General features: G+C 43.0%; 1 protein-coding gene across 3 annotated transcripts in view; it reads right to left on the reverse strand.

Annotated features, from left to right (window-relative positions):
• The window catches only part of LOC120997924 (T-kininogen 2-like), a 70,228-nt gene that overhangs the window by 18,200 nt on the left and 28,082 nt on the right, over positions 1-23,946 (reverse strand). For 2 of the 3 annotated variants that reach the window (XM_040428289.1, XM_040428288.1), the window contains exons 2-7: positions 20,008-20,118; positions 18,376-18,463; positions 16,423-16,452; positions 12,742-12,917; positions 11,059-11,169; positions 6,344-6,428 (exon numbers count right to left, since the gene is read on the reverse strand). In XM_040428289.1, the coding sequence (XP_040284223.1) occupies positions 6,344-6,428; positions 11,059-11,169; positions 12,742-12,917; positions 16,423-16,452; positions 18,376-18,463; positions 20,008-20,118 (601 nt within the window). The remainder of the gene's footprint in view (positions 1-6,343; positions 6,429-11,058; positions 11,170-12,741; positions 12,918-16,422; positions 16,453-18,375; positions 18,464-20,007; positions 20,119-23,946) is intronic. The other variant, XM_040428290.1, reaches the window with a different exon arrangement.

Raw genomic sequence — 23,946 nt, forward strand, 5'->3', positions numbered from 1 at the left:
ACTCTCATTTCATCAGTCCATAAAACCTTAGAAAAATCAGTCTTGAGATATTTCTTGGCCCAGTCTTGACGTTTCAGCTTGTGTGTCTTGTTCAGTGGTGGTCGTCTTTCAGCCTTTCTTACCTTGGCCATGCCTCTGAGTATTGCACACCTTGTGCTTTTGGGCACTCCAGTGATGTTGCAGCTCTGAAATATGGCCAAACTGGTGGCAAGTGGCATCTTGGCAGCTGCACGCTTGACTTTTCTCAGTTCATGGGCAGTTATTTTGCGCCTTGGTTTTTCCACACGCTTCTTGCGACCCTGTTGACTATTTTGAATGAAACGCTTGATTGTTCGATGATCACGCTTCAGAAGCTTTGCAATTTTAAGAGTGCTGCATCCCTCTGCAAGATATCTCACTATTTTTGACTTTTCTGAGCCTGTCAAGTCCTTCTTTTGACCCATTTTGCCAAAGGAAAGGAAGTTGCCTAATAATTATGCACACCTAATATAGGGTGTTGATGTCATTAGACCACACCCCTTCTCATTACAGAGATGCACATCACCTAATATGCTTAATTGGTAGTAGGCTTTCGAGCCTATACAGCTTGGAGTAAGACAACATGCATAAAGAGGATGTTGTGGTCAAAATACTCATTTGCCTAATAATTCTGCACGCAGTGTATATATCATCAATTATCTAGAATCACAAAGTTTTGCTGAACTTTAGGAGCAAATTATCTGTCAGCATCAGATCAATGTCTAATCTGAACCACCATGCTCTTAAAGAGGTTGTCCAGGTTCAGAGCTGAACCTGGACATTTCCCCATTTTCACCCAGGCAGACCCCCTGACTTGAGCATCGAAGCAGTTCATGCTCCGATGTTCTCCTTTGCCTCCGGTGACGAACCAGGCTCTCCATAGGGCTGCCAGGTGGAGGCTTCCGCCCAGCAGTGAGCCCGGTGATATCACCGGCACTGATGGGCGGGCTTTAACGCTGCCCTAGCCTGTAAAATGGCTAGGGCATTGCTAAAGCCCGCCCATCAGATCAAACACCTGTTGTGAATTAGTCGACTTATTGTCTGCTGAGACATGGCATCCCACTCTTATTGAAGGACGGCCCTCAGGTCATTGTGGTTCTGGGGTACAGAGTTACAAGCCTCTACACGGCGACTCAGCTGATCCTATAGGTTTTCAATGGGATTCAGGTCTGGTGAAAGTGCAGGCCACTCTATTTGAGGTACCCCAGTCTCCAGCAGCCATTCCCTAATGATGCGACCTTGATGAGCTGGCACATTGTTGTGCATGAAAATTAAATTAGGGCTGTGTTATTCATGCAGAGGCACAATGACTGGATTAATTATGTTATTCAAGTAGTATGAGCTTGTCACTGTACCATTCACAAAGTGTAGGGCAGTTCTGTATTTACTAGACACACTTGCCCACACTGTAACACCTCCACTACCAAAGGCTTGTTTGGTGACAACAGTGGCTGATGCATAGCGCTCTCCTTAATGTCTTCAACATCATTGGCAGCCATCATTTCTGCTCAGCGTGAATCGACTTTCATCAGTGAACAGCACTGAGGCCCACTGGTCCCTCGTCCAGCGTAGATGCTCCTTGGCCCATGCAAGACGAAGATGCCTGTGGTCAGGTACCCTTGCAGGTAGTCTAGCACGCAGACCACGCTGATGTAAATGGTTTAGAATGGTCTGGCGTGACACTTGGGTGCCTCTAACCTCCCTTAAATAGAGTTGTGTGGCATTCATCATCCGGTTATGTAGGGCATTGTTCACAATGAAATGGTCATCAGTATGGGATGTGGCCAACAGACGTCCACTTTTATGCCTTTCTTTTACTCTTCCACTCTCTGTATCTCTGTTGCAACCTGCTGATGACACTCCTGCTTGAAGCCTCACAATGGCGAGGTACTGTTGATTAATTGTTTGGTGTCATCTTATCTCATGATTAGTGATGAGTGAACATGCTCGGCCGAACTGCTGTTCGGCTCAAGCATCACTATGCTCGGCAGATCCGAGTGCTTGGCCGAATAATTTGGGTGCTTGAATACAATTTAATACAATGGAAGATCCCCAGGCACCCCCTGCTTGGAAGAGAAGAGGGTGTCTGCTTCATAAAAAAAGGTTAGAAATTGATGGAAACCCCATCAAAAAGGTTTGGCAACAGCATTAAGAGAATAGCTGGATGCATCTTAGAATCCTATTATGTACGACATACAATAGACAACCACACAAAGGATGTATACCAAAAGCAAGGTATGTACAAGCCATCCATCCATGAGACAGATAGCAGCCAGCATTCCTTAGAATGGCAGCCTTGTGCACTATGAGATATTCCAAACCAGCTCTCATCTGACTGAGAACCAGTAAACCTCAAAGTTATTTTGCATCTGTTGGATGGCTTGGGTGGACCTGCACACCTAGATCAATATCATTAGGGCGACAAAAACTTTTCCGATTGTCCTAATATTTAATAACCTTTCTATACAGTTTTGTCATGTAAAAACTAATTTCATAAACATGGGCATATGGGAAAGACATGCAAATGAGCAGAATCTGCCTTGTTCTTCAGCTGTCATAAGACTATGAAAACCAATAGATGCTATTGAGTTATGAAAAGCGCCCTCTATTGGTTTCACAGTCTTAGGACGAGACAAATATTCTTGTCAGAAGACTATGAAACCAATAGAGGGCGCTGTTCATAACTCAATAGCGCCCTCTATTGGTTTCATAGTCTTTTGAAAAGAATATTAGACTGAGTCTTTGTCACGGCCATGGCTATGACCGTGACTCCTGAACCGCATGCGGTTGTCAGCGGTTTTCATTGGTGTTCAATCACAGGTGAGGGCTGTGGTATTGGCCTCACCTGTGGTTGCCGCTGGCAACAGTATGTTTGTGGCAGCGTAGCAGGCTGAGCTGTGCCATGCAGCTCGCTACGCTGCGCATGCGGTTTTGTGTGTGATGTGTGGATGTGTGCACTGTGTTTTATTGTTATTGTGTGCACGTTCCCTTTAAGTGGTGTTTTCCCTTCCCTGGTGTTGGAAGGGTTAATCCCCTTCCTAGTGTGTGTGATCACTGGGTGTGTCCGACTGTGGGGTGTGGCTTCTTGGCCTATAAAGCCTCACTGCTTTTGCAGGCCTTCAGGTTGCTTCAGCCATGCTTAGCTGAGTGCAGCCTCATGTATTTATTACCTGCCAGTAAGAGCCACCCCTGTGGTCATAAACCTTAATGTCATAACCATAATGTCGCTTTAAGTTATTTCTAGTTATGTGTGATGTCCGTGTGATTTTGTGCAGCTATGGATCTGGGTCCCTGTGTGGGGATGCGTTTGTGATCTGCACCCTGCTAACACAGGGATCCAGTCAGCAAGGCTGTGGCAGGTAGGTGGAACTCTTTGTTCACCTGCCATATCCATAGAGCTGTTTATGTCTCCCCTTTTCCTGCAGCTTGGCCGTTGAGACTCCTGCTCCTCCGTGTCTAGGAGGAGTGGGCTTGTCTTACTCAGCTCCTAGGTGAGGGTCATCTTGAGCGCTAGCAGGGACTTTTAGGTTCCGGAGCATGGGCCCTCCTACCATCAAGGTTGGCTCATGTAGCTAGGAGCCAGGGTCAGGTTAGGGATGCGTTTAGGAGGTGACCTGCTCCCTAATCCTGTCTTCATGGCCAAGCAGCCGTAACATCACCGGGCTCCACACGGCTGAGGATTTCCCCCATCCTCAGCCGTGACAGTCTTATGACAAGCTTATTAGTGTAGCCTTTTGCATGGAAAATTCACGATTAAAATATTTGCGATCTACACTAGGATGGTATCTGACACTGGGAAAGCTGGGTAATAACTCAGTGATAAAATCTGACACTGGGAAAGCTGGGTAATAACTCGCGATCTACACCGAGTTATTACTCAGCTTTTCCAGTGTCCAATATTATCACTGACTTACTACATAATTATTACATAATATTCGCTATATTGCTAAATATTCGTTTTTTAGAATATTATTATTGTTTTTTAGAATATTACGAATATTCTAAAAAATGAATATATAGCAATTTTGCGAATATTATGTAATAATTATGTAGTAAGTCTGGAAAAGCTGGGTAATAACTCAGTGTAAATCGCGAGTTATTACCCAGCTTTCCCAGTGTCAGATTTTATCACTGAGTTATTACCCAGCTTTCCCAGTGTCAGATATCATCCTAGTGTAGATCGCAATATTCTAATCTCGAATATTCTAATCGTGAATTTTCCATGCAAAAGGCTACACTAATAAGCTTGTCATAAGACTCAGTCTAATATTCTTGTCAGAAGACTATGAAACCAATAGAGGGCGCTATTGAGTTATGAACAGCGCCCTCTATTGGTTTCATAGTCTTCTGACAAGAATATTTGTCTCGCCATAAGACTGTTTCTGTCTTTCAAGAATATTTGTCTCGCCATAAGACTGTGAAACCAATAGAGGGCGCTGTTCATAACTCAATAGCGCCCTCTATTGATTTTCATAGTCTTATGACAGCTGAAAAACAAGGCAGAACCTGCTCATTTGCATGTCTTTCCCATATGCCCATGTTTATGCAAATTAGTTTTTACATGACAAAACTGTATAGAAAGGTTATTGAATATTATGTTAGGACAATCGGAAAACTTTTTGTCGCCCTAATGATATTGATCTAGGTGTGCAGGTCCACCCAAGCCATCCAACAGATGCAAACTAACTTTGAGGTTTACTGGTTCTCAGTCAGATGAGAGCTGGTTTGGAATATCTCATAGTGCACAAGGCTGCCATTGTAAGGTATGCTGGCTGTTATCTGTCTCATGAATAGATTGATGACTTGCACATACCTGGCTTTTGGCATACAGCCTTTGTGTGGTTGTCTATTGTATGTTGTACATAATAGAAGTCTAAGACGCTTGCAGCTATCCTCTTAATGTTGTTTCCAAACCATTTCCCATCAATTTCTAACCTTTTTTTATGAACCAGACACCCTTTTCTCTTCCAAGCAGAGGGTTCCTGGTTGTCTCCCATTGACTTCCATTATACTCGTGTGCTCGGCTGAGCACACGAATATAGCAATGTGTTCGAGCCGAATACCCAAATACTTTGGTGCGCGCTCATCACTACTCATGATGTTAAACTGTGAACAGCATGATGAGGAGGGCTGTTTAAATAGCAATTCGAATTAAACCAGGAAATTTATTCGGCGATTCATGGATCAAACACCTATTGTGAATTTTGCCGTTAAGCTCCTTGTTAGACTACAGCAAGTTGTGCAAAAAGTAATGAAACATTGAATAGTTGAACATGTGCATTCAAAAGTTTAGAGAAGGTCACATTAAGTTCACCTGTAAAGGTTAGAGTGCATTTTAGGTTCATCCTGAAATTTTACCCACAATCCAAATATCCCAAACATTTTGTGAGTAGTGTATATAGTATCTTTTTCATCATGACCCATTTACTCAACATTTTTAAAGAATTTTTAAGGAAGGTGTATAACAAAGACACGTTATAAATTTTGTACACTATGTACTCCAATTTGCAACAGAATTCTAGAAAGCTAGAATTCTGTTAATGTTCCCTGTTAATCTTTAGGTTTTTTTTTAGAAAGCCATGTCCTTGCCACCAGAACGACTTAATTCAGATGTTGAATGGACCTGATTTTCAGTCAGAGAAATTCCTGCAACAATGTAAATGACCTCTTATAATACCCCGTCACAATTTTATCATATTACTGTGTAGATGCTATCATAAAATGAATGCACCCAATACGAGCACCCAGATCATGGATTTACCTGGGATTTAGGTGACTTTTACATGGTCAGTGTTTTTTTACTTGGTCAGTATGCATCAGTAGCTGTTAGCCAAAACCGGATTTGAACCCGCAGAGATAGCGTATAAGACAGAAATTTGTTCCTCGTCTGTGTTTGGGACACATTCTTGGTTTTGGTTTCCAAATACTGATGAAAATTACTGACAGTATGTGCTAACTTTTTCCTGAACCTGCTCACATTGTGGTCCCCATTGTGTTGTATAAAATGCACCATCCAAAAAAGAAATGCCAGTTGTAAATGTCATCTACTACAACAGAAATATAATACACATTATTTTACTTATTCCAAACCTACATTTATATATTACCATTACATGCTACTAGGGTTAAAACCATATTAGTGGCAGTAAAAACGGTATCATTGTAATTCTTACATTTTGCTGTTCATTGTGGCTCCATGCCATCTGTCATATTTAAAAGTGACATGTGAGCTGCAACATTTGGGGATCACTGTTCTTATGAATAAATAGATATTCACTTGTTCTTAAATATGTATATGAGGTGATATCTTCTTGCATATTTTTACCTGTGCTTGAGTGACAATTTAACTGTATATCCCTGATTTCTTCATTTGGTGTCACAAACACATTGGTAGTACATTGACCTCCTTGCTGAAAAAATAGATTTGATAGAAAAATGATTAAATATCCTTGCCCAAAATCCTTGTCACAAAGCATTTTCTACATTTTTTTTAAACCAGCATCTAGATCTGAATACTTTTGAAATTGCATGTAATTAAAAAAAATTGTATAGACAGTGAGCTATTCAATAAAATGTATCCATATATTCCCACCTGCTGTTTTTTATTTATTTTTTGGTCCAATGTGCTCAGTTAAAACCTTCAATTGTCACCAGCGATATGTTCTGTTAGAAGCTGTGGCAGCTACAGGGAGAGAAAGCTGCAGCAGAAAGGACACATCCCCTGAGCTGCCAGGCTGAAGAGAATCTAGCAGAGCAATTGGAGAAGTGAATATAGAGATCCCTGGATCCATGTGATGTACAGGGCTGGTTGTAGCTTTGTTAGGGTACTTTCACACTTGCGTTATTCTTTTCAGGCGCTGAGTTCCGTCCTAGGGGCTCAATACTGGAAAATAACTGATCAGTTTTATCCTAATGCATTCTGAATGGAGAGCAATCTGTTCAGGATGCATCAAGATGTCTTCAGTTCAGTCTTTTTGCCTTTTCAGGATGGAGATAATACCGCAGCATGCTGCAGTTTTATCTCTGTCCAAAATTCCGGAACACTCGCTTGCATTGAAATGCATTAATGCCAGATCCGGCCCCGAGTGTTCCAGCAAAACGGATCCGGCACTGCGGTCTGCGCATGCTCAGACTGCAAAAAATGTGAAAAAAAAATGATTGCCGGATCCGTTTTTCCGGATGACACCAGAGAGACGAATCTGGCATTTCAATGCATTTGTCAGGCGGATCAGGATCCTGATCCGTCTTACCAAAGCCATCAGTTTGCATACGTTTTGACGGATCCGGCAGGCAGCGACGGAACTGCCTGCCGGAATCCTTTGCCCCAAGTGTGAAAGTACCCTTAGAAAGGTATTATTACATACTATTTGATGTCTGATCAGTCATGGCATAACCCCTTTAATGGAACTGCCAACTTGCAGTAAATAGATAGATGTTCTGTCACACACCACAGAAGAGTAAGTAATGATAAAATAAGGCAAACTGGACTGAGGTCCCCTAAAGCTGTCCGAACCCATTGATTTCTGCTACATCAGTAGAGGATCCAATGTCCATGGGGCAATATCATGGGGCTATCTGTAAAGTGTAAATCAAGGCAACTGGACTTAAAAACGTTTCACTCGTTCTTCCAACGAGCTTTCTCAATTCACTCAGAATTGAGAAAGCTCGTTGGAAGAACGAGTGAAACGTTTTCAAGAAATCTACAGTAAGTCCAGTTGCCTTGATTTATTCTTTACAGATATACCATGACCTGGATAAATGAGAACCTTCACAAACAATATCATGCGGCTGTTCTGAGAAGCTACAATACATGAGCAGAGACATATGTGGGGGTTGGGATTAGATGTAACCAACTAACCATCATTCTTCCACTCTGCTTTTGATTTTACCCAGTAATCATCATGAAGCGGCCTTAGGGTTCAGTATTTTCAATGTCACATTATTCTGGTACATTTTTTTTTATTTCATATTCACATTTGCTTTAGAGATTTTGCACAGGGTTAGAAGGATACTACTGCTTGTTTATTTGCAGGGGCATGGCTAGGGCAGGAGGGGGCAACTAGGGCATGTGCTCTGTATGCTGATTGACAGGAGAGGGACCAAGCTACTTTGACTGGGTCAGGGTGAGGGCAGTGAATGGAACCTTTGCCCCAGATTATGGAAAACCTAGCCCAGCTCGATTTGTATTACATAGCTAAGGATAGGTGCACACTGCATTTGGGCATTAAACCCACCTGATGTATACATCTAATGTACCATAGACTTCTGTCACAAAGTAGAGAAAAAGTTAAATCAGCATTACCGCATAAAAAGATTTTATTAAAAATTAATTAAAAGCGTGTTTCAATATACACTGAACAAAAATATAAACACAACACTTTTGGTTTTGCTCCCATTTTGCATGAGCTGAACTCATTTTCTACATACACAAAAGACCCATTACTCTCAAATATTGTTCACAAATCTGTCTAAGGCTCCATCCACACATCCGCAATTCTGTTCCGCATTTTGCGGAACGGAATTGTGGACCCATTCATTTCTATAGTGCCGCACAATGTGCGGCCCCGATCCGGAGATGCGGACCCGCATTTCCGTTCCCGAAAAAAATAGAACATACCCTATTCTTGTCCGCAATGTGCTGTGTATGCTGATTGACAGGAGAGGGACCAAGCTACTTTGACTGGGTCAGGGTGAGGGCAGTGAATGGAACCTTTGCCCCAGATTATTATTAGTGCCGGCGATGTGCGGTCCGAAAAATGCGTTACGCACATTGCCGGTGTCCGTGTTTTGCGGATCCGCAAAACACACACTGATGTGTGAATGGACCCTAAATCTGTGTTAGTGAGCACTTCTCCTTTGCCGAGATAATCCATCCCACCTCTCAGGTGTGGCATATCAAGGTGCTGATTAGATAGCATGAATATTGCACAGGTGTGCCTTAGACTGCCCACAATAAAATGCCACTCTGAAATGTGCACAGTTTTGCCTTACTTGGGAAGGGGGGGGGGGGGTGCGAAAACCAGTCAGTATCTGGTGTGCCACCATTTGCCTCACGCAGTACAACACATCTCCGTTGCATAGAGTAGATCAGGTTGTTGATTGTGGCCTGTGGAATGTTGGTCCACTCCTCTTCAATAGCTGAGCGAAGTTGCAGAATATTGGCAGGAACTGGAACACGCTGTCGTATACGCCAATCCAGAGCATCCCAAACATGCTCAATGGGTGACATGTCCGGTGAGTATGCTGTCCATGCAAGAACTGGGATGTTTTCATCTTCCAGGAATTGTGTACAGATGATTGCAATATGGGGCCGTGCATTATCATGCTGCAACATGAGGTGATGGTCGTGGATGAATGGCACAACAATGGGCCTCAGGATCTCGTCACGGTATCTCTGTGCATTCAAAATGCCATCAATAAAATGCACCTGTGTTCGTTGTCCATAACATACGCCTGCCCATACCATAACCCCACCGCCACCATGGGCCACTCGATCCACAACGTTGACGTCAGCAAACCAATCACCAACACGACGCCACACACGCTGTCTGCCATCTGCGCTGGACAGTGAAAACCGCTACTCATCCATGAACAGAATGCCTCTCCAACATGCCAGGCGCCATTGAATGTGAGCATTCGCCCACTCAAGTCGGTTACCACGATGAACTGCAATTAGGTCCAGACCCCAATGAGGACGACGAGCATGCAGATGAGCTTCCCTGAGATGGTTTCTGACAGTTTGTGCAGAAATTCTTTGGTTATGCAAATCAATTATTGCTGCAGCTGTCCAGGTGGCTGGTCTCAGACTATCATAGAGGTGAACATGTTGGATGTGGAGGTCCTGGGCTGGTGTGGTTACACGTGGTCTGCGGTTGTGAGGTCGGTTGGATGTACTGCCAAATTCTCTGAAATGCGTTTGGAGACGGCTTATGGTAGAGAAATGAACATTCATTGCACAGGCAACAGCTCTGGTAGACATTCCTGCAGTCAGCATGCCAATTCCACGCTCCCTAAAACGTTGCGACATCTGTGGCATTGTGCTGTGTGATCAAACTGCACATTTCAGAATGAACTTTTATTGTGGGCAGTCTAAGGCACACCTTTGCAATATTCATTCTGTCTAATCAGCACCTTGATATGCCACACCTGTGAGGTGGGGTGAATGATCTCGGCAAAGGAGAAGTGCTCACTAACACAGATTTAGACAGATTTGTGAACAATATTTGAGAGTAATGGGTCATTTGTGTATGTAGAAAATGTTTCAGATCTTTGAGTCCAGCTCATGCAAAATGGGAGCAAAACTGAAAGTGTTGCGTTTATATTTTTGTTCAGTGTAGATATCTGAATGCTGAAGATTATATATTTCAAACACAACTGTGCTTAACGCCATAACAAGCCAGGTGTCTTGGGCAGAGCAGAGCTGCTGGCTCTTAGCACACCATGTTCATCTCTGCCTGTGTACAATGCCCCAACTGTGGCCTGTTTTGCCCTGTAAGTGGGACTTATTTAGATGCCCCAGTTACAGTGGAAAAGTGCAAATATAAAAAAAAAGTATCAGAGTCCCCAGAGGAATTTTAATGACCTCTTGGGAGGCATATAATGTGCTGGGAAAAAAAAGTAACTGTATGAGTAATAGGGGTAAACACATATGCAGATTTTTGTGTTTGGTTATTTTTGCACTTAAAATTTTTTGTGCAGCAGACACTATTCAGCTATTCTCCAATGATATCAGTGGGCAAAGGATTCAGCATAAAACACAAGTACATTTTTGAATATTCCACAGTGGAAACATTGTAGCAGGATAATTTACACAGCAGAAAGCAGTCTATCATTTATCTCGGAACAGTTGCCCTAAAGGGTTTTTGAGTTTTTGAAACAATAGAAAAATCTTAAGAAATCATTGGACATTTTTCTGCTAGATATAGTGTGTAGCAAACTGTGGAATATAATAGTCTTACCCCCATGAATTTCCAAAAATGAAGCAGAAGATACATAGAGATAGATATAAACAGGAGATATATAATTCACTAGACCACTTACCCCATTTTTGTCAATTGAGCATTCTTCTGGAGTCCAATTAGGAACTAAACTTTTCGAACAATTAGTTTGTCTGATTTCGTACTCCAGTATGTAGTTCCACCCACTAACAACCTAAATCAGATATTAAATGGATAAGAATATATAGTATAAAGTAGGCAGATACTGTATTTATTAAACATAACTATGCTATTTGGATGTCTAATTTTTAAGTGTTTTTTTTTTTTTTTCATGTTTGAAGTGTGATGACGAGTGAAATTTTCAGTAGTAAAGGTGCTAACATGTTTTTCTGGTGTTTCACCGAATTATCATCAGTGTGGATTTCAGGTGAATTGTGTAATGGCACTGACCACTAATGCAATGAGCCATTGCCACTACAAAATTCTGTATAAATTTATGATGTTGAATATCTCCCGACCCTTAAGATTTGGTAAAAGACCAGAGAAATGTGTATGTGGATCACTAGTAGATGCATTAGATTTGTCCCATCTGGGACATTTAAGAAATATTGCTACGATATACCATAACTCTCAGATAGGTGTGGGTCCCACCCCTGAGACTCACTCATATCTCCAGAACAGGGCCTTGAATTGAATAGGGAGCAACTGCACATGTGTGATGTACTCTCAATACACTTTCATTGGACTTCCGAAAACGGCCGAGTACACTCGGCTATTTTCAGATGACCCATAGCAGGGAATGGAGGGTAAACACGCATATGTGCCTTGTTCTCTGTTCACTTCGGGGCTCCATTCTGGAGATAGGAGCGGGTCCCAGAGGTCCTATCTGACAATTATGGTATAGCCTAATAAATGATATCCCATATAAGTGCCATACAGGAATACCATCTTATGGGCAAGTTAGACAGGATAGGTAAAGCTCCCTGTGTATCTAGTTTTTTTATTTTATTAGGATGGGTGTTCCACGATGATACTGTGAGGGTGAGACTGTGGTGTAATATCGCCAGACAGGGCTGATCAGGCGCCACTGTTCAGTGTTCTGGAAGGAACAGTTACATCCTATAATAGTCAGCAATACATATCTCTGGAAAATAAAGAAACGCTTACTAATGAGGTTTTAAATAACACACATTAAAGGAGTTTTCCAAGGTTTTAATACTGACGGCCTGTCTTCAGGATTGAAGTGAATGGAAGCAGCACTGCAGTTAGCAACTCAGCCCACTACAGAATGGGAGGAGATGTGTAGTTCTGGAGCTGTAGCAACTCTGAATCAGCTGGTAAGTGGACGATCAGCTGGATCAGCTATTGATGTCCTATCCTAGGGATACGCCATCAATATTAAAATCCCAGAAAACATATTGCTATTCACTAAAAAGTGGATGCGAGTAAGAATAAAATCTAAGAACTTTATTGGTATACACTAAAAGCCCCAAAAATGTCAGTGATAATTAATTGAAAAAGACACTGGTCCTCAGAGGGGAGCAATCATAGTATGGATACAATAACATCAATAAGCTGCATGAAACACAACTATGTATCAGGATGCAATAGCAGCATCCCAATTACAATTTTCATGTATCCCCATCCATATGCTAGCTTTTCTAGTCTATTGTTGGATTGTTGCTCCTCATAAAGGGATTGTTCTATATATGGGAGAAATTTTGATGCTTTTAACCTTCCAATGTTGTCCAGATACAAAGCGCATCGTGGAACAGTTGTTACTCACCTGTTGTTTGGCCGTTGTAAAATTTTCAAGGTCAAAGTGGAATTGGTGGTTTCCTATTCTGTTAATTTTTTCGATTGCCGACTTCATTATTGGTACCAACAACTCACTGTTTGTGTCTATGTCATGATAGCATCCCAAGCAAGGGCGACTGACAGCCGGAACAATCGGCTCTATAACTGCAAGTATTGTAAATACATGAATTAGCTTATAAGAGTTAGATGTCTTCTACACTTCCCCATGTACCCAATACAGCACTTGACATTACTTATAAGTAACAGGGCTGGAGTAAGGCTTTGCATGGCCCTGGAAAACATGTTTTGTTCAAGCTCCCTTCCACATGCCATAAAATATCTAATATTAACACCTACATATTGACATACAATTCCCACATAATACTGGCACGAAACTATAATGATTCCACTGCATAATGTCTAAGTAACAGACCTATATGGTGCAGTGTTAAATATTAAAGTGTAACTGCCATTCTGTTTTTATTTGTGTAATGTGAAGGGGCAGTGATACTGACCATTTTTATAATATACTTTAATTACTGAAATCATACATTTATATTAGAAAAATTGCTCTAAAGCGGCCCATTGAGCCCTAGCAGCGCTCCTCTGTCTTCTGTTTACATAACACAGTCAGTGCACTTGCGTTATTCTTTTCCGGCACTGAGTTCCATCCTAGGGGCTCTATACCGGAAAGGAACTGATCAGTTTTATCCCCATGCATTCTGAATGGAGAGTAATCCGTTCAGTTTGCATCAGGATGTCTTCAGTTCAGTCATTTTGACTAATCAAGCAAAAGAGAAAACCGCAGCATGCTACGGTTTTCTCTCCGGCGAAAAAAGACTGAAGACTTGCCTGAACGCCGGATCCGGCATTTTTTCCCATAGGAATGAATTAGCGCCGGATCCGGCATTCAGAATACCGGAATGCCGGATCCGTCCTTCCGGCCTGCGCATGCGCAGATCGGTAAAAATGTGAAAAAATGTACAAGACGGATCCGTCGGTCCACATGACAAGTGGAGAGACGGATCCGTCCTTGCAATGCATTTGTGAGACGGATCCGCACCCGGATCCGTCTCACAAATGCTTTCAGTCAGCGGCAGATAAGCGGCAGACGGAACTGCCCGCCGGATCACACTGCCGCAAGTGTGAAAGTAGCCTCAGCAAGTCTCCTCTGTTATGTACACAGAAGACAGAGGAGCGCTGCTAAGGCTACTATCACACTAGCTTTTTTACTGGATCCGGCAGGGCTCAGCAAAAACGCTTCTGTTACTGATAATACAACCATCTGCATCCGTTAGGAACTGATCAAGTTGTATTATCTTACTCCGCATCCCATGACGGAAAGAAGACTGCAGCATTCTGAGGTTTGCTCTCTGATATAATAACGTAACACATTGCACTTTGGAGCATTCCGTTCTGTTCAGTTACGTTTTTTCCCCTATTGACAATGAATGGGACAAAACGGAAGCATTTTTCTCCGGAATTGAGATCCTAAGATGGATCTCAATACCGGAAAATATAAACGCTAGTGTGAAAGTAGCCTAAGGCTCAAATGGGCCACTTTAGAGCTATTTTTCTAATATAAATGTATGATTTTAGTAATTAAAGTATATTACAAAAATGGTCAGCATCACTGCCCCTATACATTACACAAACAAAAATAGAATGGCAGTTTCACTTTAATTTAAAGGGGTATTCCCTTCATTTATATCCCCAGGAGGAGAAAGAATAGAGAGGTAGTGTCACGGCTGTGTCATTGTCTGGTGTAGTGAACCATGACACTTTTGCCGTGCATGCTTGTTGCTGGTGGCAACATGATGTTTTGCATGTTTTGACACTTCCCCTTTAAGTTGTGTGTCCCTTCCCATCCTGGTGTGTTCGGGGTTAAGATGTGTGCTTGGTGGAGCTGGGTGTGGCCTCTGGCTCTTCTTATACAGTGTTGTGAGCCTGAAGGTCAGTTGGTTGTTTGCCTGTATATGTGTAGGAGCTCTGCTCCTTTCTGGATGTGTCATCTTGAGGGCATCCTAGTTGGACATTGTTTGTCTCCCTTTGTCTCCTTTCCCCTTCTCACCTGTTATGTTGTTTGGTGTGGTTTATGTTGGGATTTAGTTGTTTATGTCATGTCTTATGTTCCATGTCAGGTCGGTTTGGTGTTGTGATGTGCATGGATGATAGATATTTTCCCCTGTCTGTTGTTACCTCCGAAAGGGGGTCCCATTAGTTTCCCGGAGGGAAATTTGCAGCCTTGCCTGAAGCCACCTTGCATCGGTGTCTGCATGGGGGTTCAGGTTGTTTTGGTGTTTTTCCATCTTTGCTGCGGCAGGTAAGTGTTTGATGTTTTGGTGTGCTGTTGTTTCTCCAGGTGCTTACCTGCCGTTCAGTTGCTGCTGATTCTATCTTTTCCCTTCTGTTACTAGGCCGTTGGAGACTCCGGTTTGTCTGTTTCCTTGAGGAACCAGTTGTCTCCTATCTCTGACCTCTATGCAAGGGACCGTTAGGGTCAGTAGGATCGAGGTTCGAGTGTATGAGCCCTCCCACCTTTAGGGGGCGTTCATATGGTCAGGAGATCAGGGTCAGGATTAGAGCGGCTGTAGGAGGTGACCAGCTCCCTATCCCTGTTTTTGGGCTTAGTAACAGCTCTAATTATACGGTGGGGGTTTCCCCCACTCCCCACCGTGACAGGTAGGTGCTCTCTCTATTCTGTTCTCTGGGAGTTAACGTGCGCTTATGTTTCTGCTCCTATAGAAGTAAATGAAGAAAGCTGCACATATGTGCACCCACCTCTTCATTTATCCTATGCCTGGATTTGGCTCAACAGGAGGGTCAGGGTTTGGGGGACCAACATAGGTTTGGCCCCAGAAGTGTGATGCACACTTAGGCCTCATGCAAACGACCGTATGTATTTTGCGATCTGCAAAAAATACGGATGACATCTGTGTGCATTCCGCATTTTGAGGAACGGAACAGCTGGCCCCTAATAGAACAGTCCTATCCTTGTCTGTAATGCGGACAATAATAAGAGATGTTCTATTTTTTTGCTGAACAGAAATATGAACATACGGAAACGGAATGCACACGGAGTAACTTCCATATTTTTTTTGCAGACCCATTGAATTGAATGGTTCCGTATACGGTCCGCAAAAAAACTGGAACGGACACTGAAAGAAAATATGTTCGTGTGCATGAGGCCCTAGGGATCGAATACTTTTCTACAGTGAAAGGATTACAGTTGTGGAGATCTTTTCTTCATGCTTTAAACACGTCTTGACCTTAAAATGAACACCAAAGTGGCCTATACACATAAATGTCATTTCTGCTGGATTGGAAAACCATCTGAGAGTTACTAGACTGCCTTTCACACCAGATGTCGGAGAAAGGATTGGGCATGTTGGATTTCAGTATGCCTGGTTCCTTGTTCCCATGGGATATAAGCTGCTGCCAGAGATGTCTGTCAGCAGCTTATTCTCTTCTTCATATAGAAAATGAATGCAGTGAGGGATGGCTAGGATGAACCGAAGTGTATGACTAGCTTTAGCCTCGTACAATCAGCACTCTGTCCCTCTTTGTGACATATGTTTGCAGTCTTTTTGTGATGCATTATATAATCTGTTGGTTCTCTGTACTTAATGTAACCAAACTTAGAATACAGAATAATAATAAAGATGTTCACCTCGTTCTTCTGGTAGTTTTGGCTTCTCCCCTGAAAAAAGCACACAGTTATTTTCTCACTTGATAACCAAACTGAATCTTGTTTTATAGTTTACTGTGAAATTGCAAGTTATCATCCCATCATTTCTAGCAAGTCTATGGAACTGCCTGAACAAGAAAGCACCAAGGAACAAACTTTCTTTTGATCATCGCCCACTCCAAACAACCCACCGATCAGCCAACAAACAAGCTTGTCTGATCGCATCTTTTATACACACATAAAAAAGCTCTCCGGTTGGTAGCACATAGCCTTATGAGAAAAAGTGTGCTGTCAACAGTATGCAAACTAAACGGTGACGAATGCTTGTACCACTAATCGCTACTTCCCCTTTTAGTTTGCATCAACTTCTTATATTGGCACTCATTTAGGGCCAGGATCAGCATGTGTAAAACCACCCTAAAGTAAGGGCCAGGGTTATCTGGGTAAGGCTGGTAATGCCACTGGTCATCTCTGGTTGCATATACTGTCTTCTTCAGTGAATAGACAGAGGAGAGCTGGACCACCAAGGAGGTAAATAGCACAAAATGCATAAATATGACGTAAAAAAGTGAAAAAAGAAAATGTCAGAGTTGTTTAAAGGGGTATTCCCATCTCAGACAACGGGGGCATATTGCTAGGATATGCCCCCATTGTCTGATAGGTGCGGGTCCCAACTCTGCGCGGGTCCCAGCGCTTGGCTATTTTCGGCGGCCCCGTAGAAATGAATGGGCCCTCCTTTCATTTCCCCGCTCCGTTCTTATTGTAGTTGGGACCCGCACCTATAAATCAATGGGAGCATATCCTAGCGATATGCCCCCATTGTCTGTGATGGGAATACCCCTTTAACTCCTATTTTGGGATGTCAGGATGCAGTGATTTTTCTGTCAATGTAGCTGTAGGAGGGATTGTTTTATTGTGGGAGGGATCAATTACTAACATTGTTACCATAAATAATAGGATAAAGGGGCTTTCAGGAAGTACAATATTGATGGCCTATCCTCCGAATTGGTCATCCATATCAGATCTATGGGGGTCTGACTCCTGGCACCCCCAACAATCAGCTGTTTGAAGAGGCCACAACGCTCTGGAGAGTGCTGCTGCCTCATGCTAGGCCAGGGACATCATGTATGTTCATTGGTCACATGGCTTTATGTGTAACTCCGTTTCATTCAAATGAATGGGCCTGGGCTGTAGGACCAAGCACAACTACTATGCGATGTACGGGGCTGTGCTTGGTGTGCTATGAGGAGGATGCAGGTGCTCGGCTTCTTCAAATAGCGGGTGCCAGGAGTCAGACCCCACTGATTAGATACTGATGAGCTATCTGGAAGATAGGTTCTTAATGATGTACTCCCAGAAAACACCTTTCATTTTATTGTATGGGCTGTTAAAATGGCAGTAATTATGTATGTTTGTGTTTTCTGGCAAAAAAATAAACTTGCAAGAGGAAGAAAGTTGTTTTTTCTCTTTGAATTTGTTTTCAGTACACTTAAACATAAGAAAGTCACAAATGATGGCAAATGCGCCTCCACTGCTTGCCAGATTTGCGATAATTTACACCAAAAATGTGTATAAATCAAAGCTCAAGTCTACACCAAACTCGAGCTATCATAGATTCGAGTTTCTGGTGCACGGAGGGAGAGACACGGCTCTAAGGTGCATCTCGTTCCAGTGGTCTTGATGAATCCCCTCCCCACTTGTGTAGTCATTTATAGTTAACTGTCTCTGTTGTACTAGGAATGGAGTTAAATAAAACCCTTGGAATACCCCCATTAGAGCATTTGTGATGACTGAGGTGTTCTCTGAATTAGCGATGACTGCAATGTTTTATGAGCAATTATTTTATGGCTGCCCTGGCTAGAACCCCTGATTATGGGGATTCTCAGAAGCAGGACCCAATTATCCATATCATGGTTGATGCCGCATTGTACATACCTATTGCATCAGAACAATGGTGGTTAACGATACCCCCGCGTTTTAGTTCCGTGTGGACTACAACATGTGCTGAGCATTCACGATAGTCCTGGACAGAGAAGAAAAGATGCCTTAACGAGACTGTATGTGATTAGTCTTGTCTGTGGATGGTGCCTGCTGTTGCCTCACCATCCCACTGACTAAGGCCCCTTTCACACGAGCGAGTTCCACGCATCGGACTCGCAGCATGTGTCAGTGAGAGGCCCCCCCCCGTCCTGACCTCCCAGCACTGACAGAGTCGCATAGCATTATATTGTTTTATGATGCTATATAACCCTTAGAGGTCTGGAATGTATTGGATAGCACTGACAGCATTATGTCAGTATTATCTAATACATTCTAGAACTGTAAGGGTTACATAGCAGCATAAATCAATATAATGCTATGTGACGCCATCAGTGCTGGGAGGTCAGGAGCTTCCGCATACTCATGCTGCAAGTCCGGAGCGTGAAACTCGCTCATGTGAAAGGGGCCTTGAAGGGGTTATCCAGGAAAATATATTTATCACTTAGAATAGGTCATCAGTATCAGATCTGCAGGCGTCTGAAATCCGGGACCTTCACCGAACAGCTGTTAGAAGAAGCCTTGAGCGCTGCAGCCTCTTCCTAGGCCAGTGACATCACTGTACATCGGTCACATGGCCTAGTTGCAGCTTAGCCCTATTCAAGTCAATGGGGCTGAGCTGCAATACCATGCACTGCCACTATATAATGTACGGTGCTGTCCTTGGAAAACTGCCAGGAGCCTGCATCGCTCACCAGAGCTCCGGTAAGTGCAGTGTCTCCCTGAAACAGCGGATGCCAGGACTTGGCCCCTGATGTCATAGTGATGACCTATCCTGAGGATAAGTCATCATTATCTTTTCCAGGATAACCCCTTTAAAGGGTTTGTGAGGTTAAAGAGGACCTTTCACCAGAATAAAACCTCTAAACTGACTATACAGACGTGTAGAGCGGCGCCCAGGGATTCCCCTGCACTTAGTTATCCCTGGGCGCCGCTCCGTTCTCCCGGTATAGCCTCCGGTATATTAGGCTCCACCCAGGGGAACCTGACGGCATCTCTTTCTCCTATGCTGTAGCGCTGGCCAATCGCAGCGCTCAGCTCCTAGCCTGAGAGTTTTTTTTTCCTCTCAGGCTAGGAGCTGAGCGCTGCGATTGGCCAGCGCTACAGCATGGGAGAAGGAGACCGCGGCAGGTTCCCCTGGGTGGAGCCTAACTATGAAGATACCGGAGGCTATAACCGGAGAACGGAGCAGCGCCCGGTAATAACAGTAAGTGCAGGGGGATCCCTGGGCGCCGCTCTACACGTCTGTATAGTCAGTTTAGAGGTTTTATTCTGGTGAAAGGTCCTCTTTAAGCTGCAATAGGAGACATATCCAATGGATAGCAATAATACGGTTTGTGGAAAAAACACACACATCATTTTTCTAATCTCATACGACTCTTTTAAATGTGCTATAAATTATACAACTATTCATATTTTCTACTTCACATAAAATGTGTATGGTTGTTTATTACATACATTCAATATATATATATATTGTAAATTACAAATAATAAAAAAATAAAAGCTGATGAAGTGATCCAGACTTACCGCTCCATTATCTTTGAAGGCACATATTTTCCAATTTATACCATTATTCACTTGACACACACTTTCCTGTATCTTGAATTTGATGAAAATGTGTATCTTGCCACCTTCCTCCTATATGTAAAAAAAAAAAAGGAAATTCATCAAACATGTCATGCACTGTTCTTTCTTTATACTGGAAAAAGTAATAAAGACATATGCCGCTTTCTGCACCCTGTTCTGACTGTAACACAACTCCCATTTTCTCACTTAAAGGGGTTGTCTTCAGCAAATAGCATCTATCATGCAGAGAAAGAGTTACCCTTTAAAGGGCTTCTGTCACCCCACTAAAGTCATTTTTTTTTTGGGGCTAGTTAAATTCCTTATACTGCGATACATGAAAATATAATGGTCTTACTTACTTTCCTTCAGCAGTTTCTTATAAAAATGAACTTTTATAATATGTAAATTAGGTCTCTACCAGCAAGTAGGGCGTCTACTTGCTGGTAGCCGCCGCAAAAAACCGCCCCCTCGTCGTGTTGATTGACAGGGCCAGCCGCGATCTCCTCCTCCGGCCGGCCTTGTCAGCATTTCAAAAATCGCGCGCCTGTGTTCATTTGGCGCAGGCGCTCTGAGATGAGGAGGCTCGCCTCCTCAGCACTCCCTCAGTGCGCCTGCGCCGATGACGTCTTCTCTTTCGGTGATGTCATCGGCGCAGGCGCACTGAGGGAGTTCTGAGGAGGCGAGTCTCCTCATCTCAGAGCGCCTGCGCCGAATGAACACAGGCGCGCGATTTTTGAAATGCTGACAAGGCCGGCCGGAGGAGGAGATCGCGGCTGGCCCTGTCAATCAACACGACGAGGGGGCGGTTTTTTGCGGCGGCTACCAGCAAGTAGACGCCCTACTTGCTGGTAGAGACCTAATTTACATATTATAAAAGTTCATTTTTATAAGAAACTGCTGAAGGAAAGTAAGTAAGACCATTATTTTTTCATGTATCGCAGTATAAGTAATTTAACTAGCCCAAAAAAAAAAAAGACTTTAGTGGGGTGACAGAAACCCTTTAATTGTTGCATTCCTCATAAAATAACAGGGGAACAATTTTTTCTTAGAAGAATGGAGCACAGAGTTATGTTATTCCTACTAGAAATTTATGACTAAATTGACAACTGGATGTTAGCAGTTGTGGTTGTCTCCCTACACAGTCTAATACAGGGCTGACACTGTCAAAGTGTATAGGGGCAGACCCACGGGGCCCCATAGCAAAACTTTGAATGGGGCTCCACAACAGCATGACCACCTTAGGTAGCAAGATTATGAAAAGCCTATGTTTATGCTGGTTTTCTTATTGCACAGGGATAATGCACAAAGTGATGGTGGAAATAATATGCCCAGTGATGTTACAGCACAGGCATAATGTTCACAATACAGCAATCAGGCTCACAGTAATATAACAATAGTATGATAGAAAATATGTATAGTGATGTACAGAAATCAGTGATGTCACAGCACAGAGATAATGCATAAAGTAATGCAATCTTCCATTGTCCATATACATCCCTATTCCTAGGTAGAGATGCTCCCCCTTAGTTTTTGGGGCCCTATAGCAGCTGCTGTGCCTGCTACCCTGGTAGTTACACCCATGGACAGATCCCTTGCATCCAGTTCTTGTAGTAAATTGTGATAAAATTAGCGACTAGTTCACAAAGTGGGCGTGGCTTAGTGGGGAAGGGGCGTGGTATTGCTGGGAAATGCGGCAGAGCTATGGGAGGGGCAGAAATACCAGACACACACCAGCACCGGTGCCTGACAGGGCCCGGATGCCCATCTGTCACACAAGCAGGCATCACGGTGAATTCCCACCCGTGTGATTGCCATCTAAACAACTCCATTAGATGAGTCGACCTTATTTTCAGTTGCAGAAATTTCAGATCTGCTGCATTACTATCACTAGGCTTGAGCGAATAGAGCTTCAGATCATAGATCCGAAGTCGATTCGTTAAAAAAATTTGTTGTTTCCATACAGCATTAAAATGTAAGGGCTCTGCGTAGCCAAAATTCGTCTCAGATAAAGTTGCGCGAGACTTTGGTGAATGAATTTGGTATTCCTATCTGTGTATTTTACTTTTTTCTTTAATAGGAATCCGAAGTGGGTTTTGGTACCAAGGTACCAGCCAGTACCAAAGCCAACTTCAAATTCCTATTTTTAAATGTTTTTAAGGCCTCATGCACACTGCCGTTGCCCGGCCGTGGCCGTATTGCGGCCCGGAAACAGCACGTCCACAATATGCGGCACCGTCCGTGTGCTCCCTGCATCACGGATGCGGACCCATTCAATCCGTCTGTGCCTCCCCACCGCAAAAAAATGGAACATGTTTACAGGTTTTTTTACGGTGTGGACGGATCACGGACCCATTCAAGTTGATGTTGCCCGTGCATTGGGGACCACAAATTGCGGTCCCCAATGCACGGAACGGCCGCACAACGGCCGTGTGCATGAGGCCTAAATACGCAGATAGGAATACCATAGTATTTCACCAAAGTCTTGCACAACTTCGGCCGAGACGAAGTTTGGCTGCTTGGAGCCAATACATTTTAATGCTGTACGGAAATAGCATTAACAACTACGTTTTTTTTTTTTTATATAAATTTCTTTATTCATTTTTCTTAGTATAAAGGACAACATAACATTGGGCAATACGCCCCACATATTACAAACATGTAACATAATAGATATATTCGTGTTCATAATCAGTTATCGGGGTACACAGACCCCAGGTTCAAGTATTTTAAAACAACAACGGGATCCAATCACAGGGAAATTATCAGCATCTTATCAATTAAATGTGATTTGGTAAGTGGTACAGATAGTATAATGTGCATAGAAGAGTTCATGACATTTAAATTGAGGTCAGTAGCTAAACCAAGAGTTAGGTTGATTTTCCTCAAGTCATCGTTACCTGCAACCTGCCTAAGCTCCCCCTCAGCTGCTCCGTCAAGTACCATTCCGTTAGTGTAAACGGTTCCATGATGGAGTGCAATTCCGCAATGGACATGTACTTTACCAAGTATCTTTTCCATTTCTGAAACAATTTCTGCGTATGTTTTTCTTTTGTTTGAAAAATCATTGATCTTTCCATATAGAACAAAGTTTTTAACTGGTGGAGTATTTCTGCAATAGTGGGTAATTCTGGTTGCAGCCACCTTTGTAGTATCATTCGTTTAGTAATAATACAAAGTGAATGGAACAACTGGGGGGGGTGTTTTCCTCTTTCCTCCTCTGCATCGTAGTGGAATATGTACAATAAAGGATTCAGTGTAAATCTTAGTCCCCATATCTCAAATGCCACATCACTAACAGCAGACCATAGCTGAGTACATTGTGTACAGGACCATAATCCATGGAAAAGGTCTGTATATCCCAGTCCACACTTGGGGCAGTTTGTTACGCGATCAGGCCTAAGTGGATGAGGTGGAATGTTAAAACCGTAGATCGCTTTGTGCATGATACGTAGCTGGGTGTCTCTCCACACCTCATTAATAATGAACTTACGCACCTTCAGCCATCCTTTTATTATACATTGAGATACATTTTCAGTGTCTAATTGCTCCTCCCACTGGCTAAAGTCGCCCATTTTATTGTATCGTGAGTCTTCCTGCCTTAGACCATAATAAAGATGAGAGACTGACGTTTTCCCACCCCCCAAACCTAGTAGTTTGTCTATAGCATTCTGTCCTATTTCTTTGTGTACCATAACCAAATTGGAATGTATAGCCATTTTAATTTGTGCAAACTGGATCGTTTGAAATCTGGTTAAGGAGTATGTTTCTATTAATTCCTCACGGCTCAACCAACGGGGTTCTGAGGCGTGTAGTAGGTGTTTGACCAACCAGATCCCCTTATCTCTCCACTCCTTAAACAAGCTATTAGTACGACCCAACAGAAACTCTGGGTTCCCCCAT

The sequence above is a fragment of the Bufo bufo genome, chromosome 4, assembly GCF_905171765.1.
Source record: "Bufo bufo chromosome 4, aBufBuf1.1, whole genome shotgun sequence".
In the NCBI taxonomy this organism is placed as follows: Eukaryota; Metazoa; Chordata; class Amphibia; order Anura; family Bufonidae; genus Bufo; species Bufo bufo.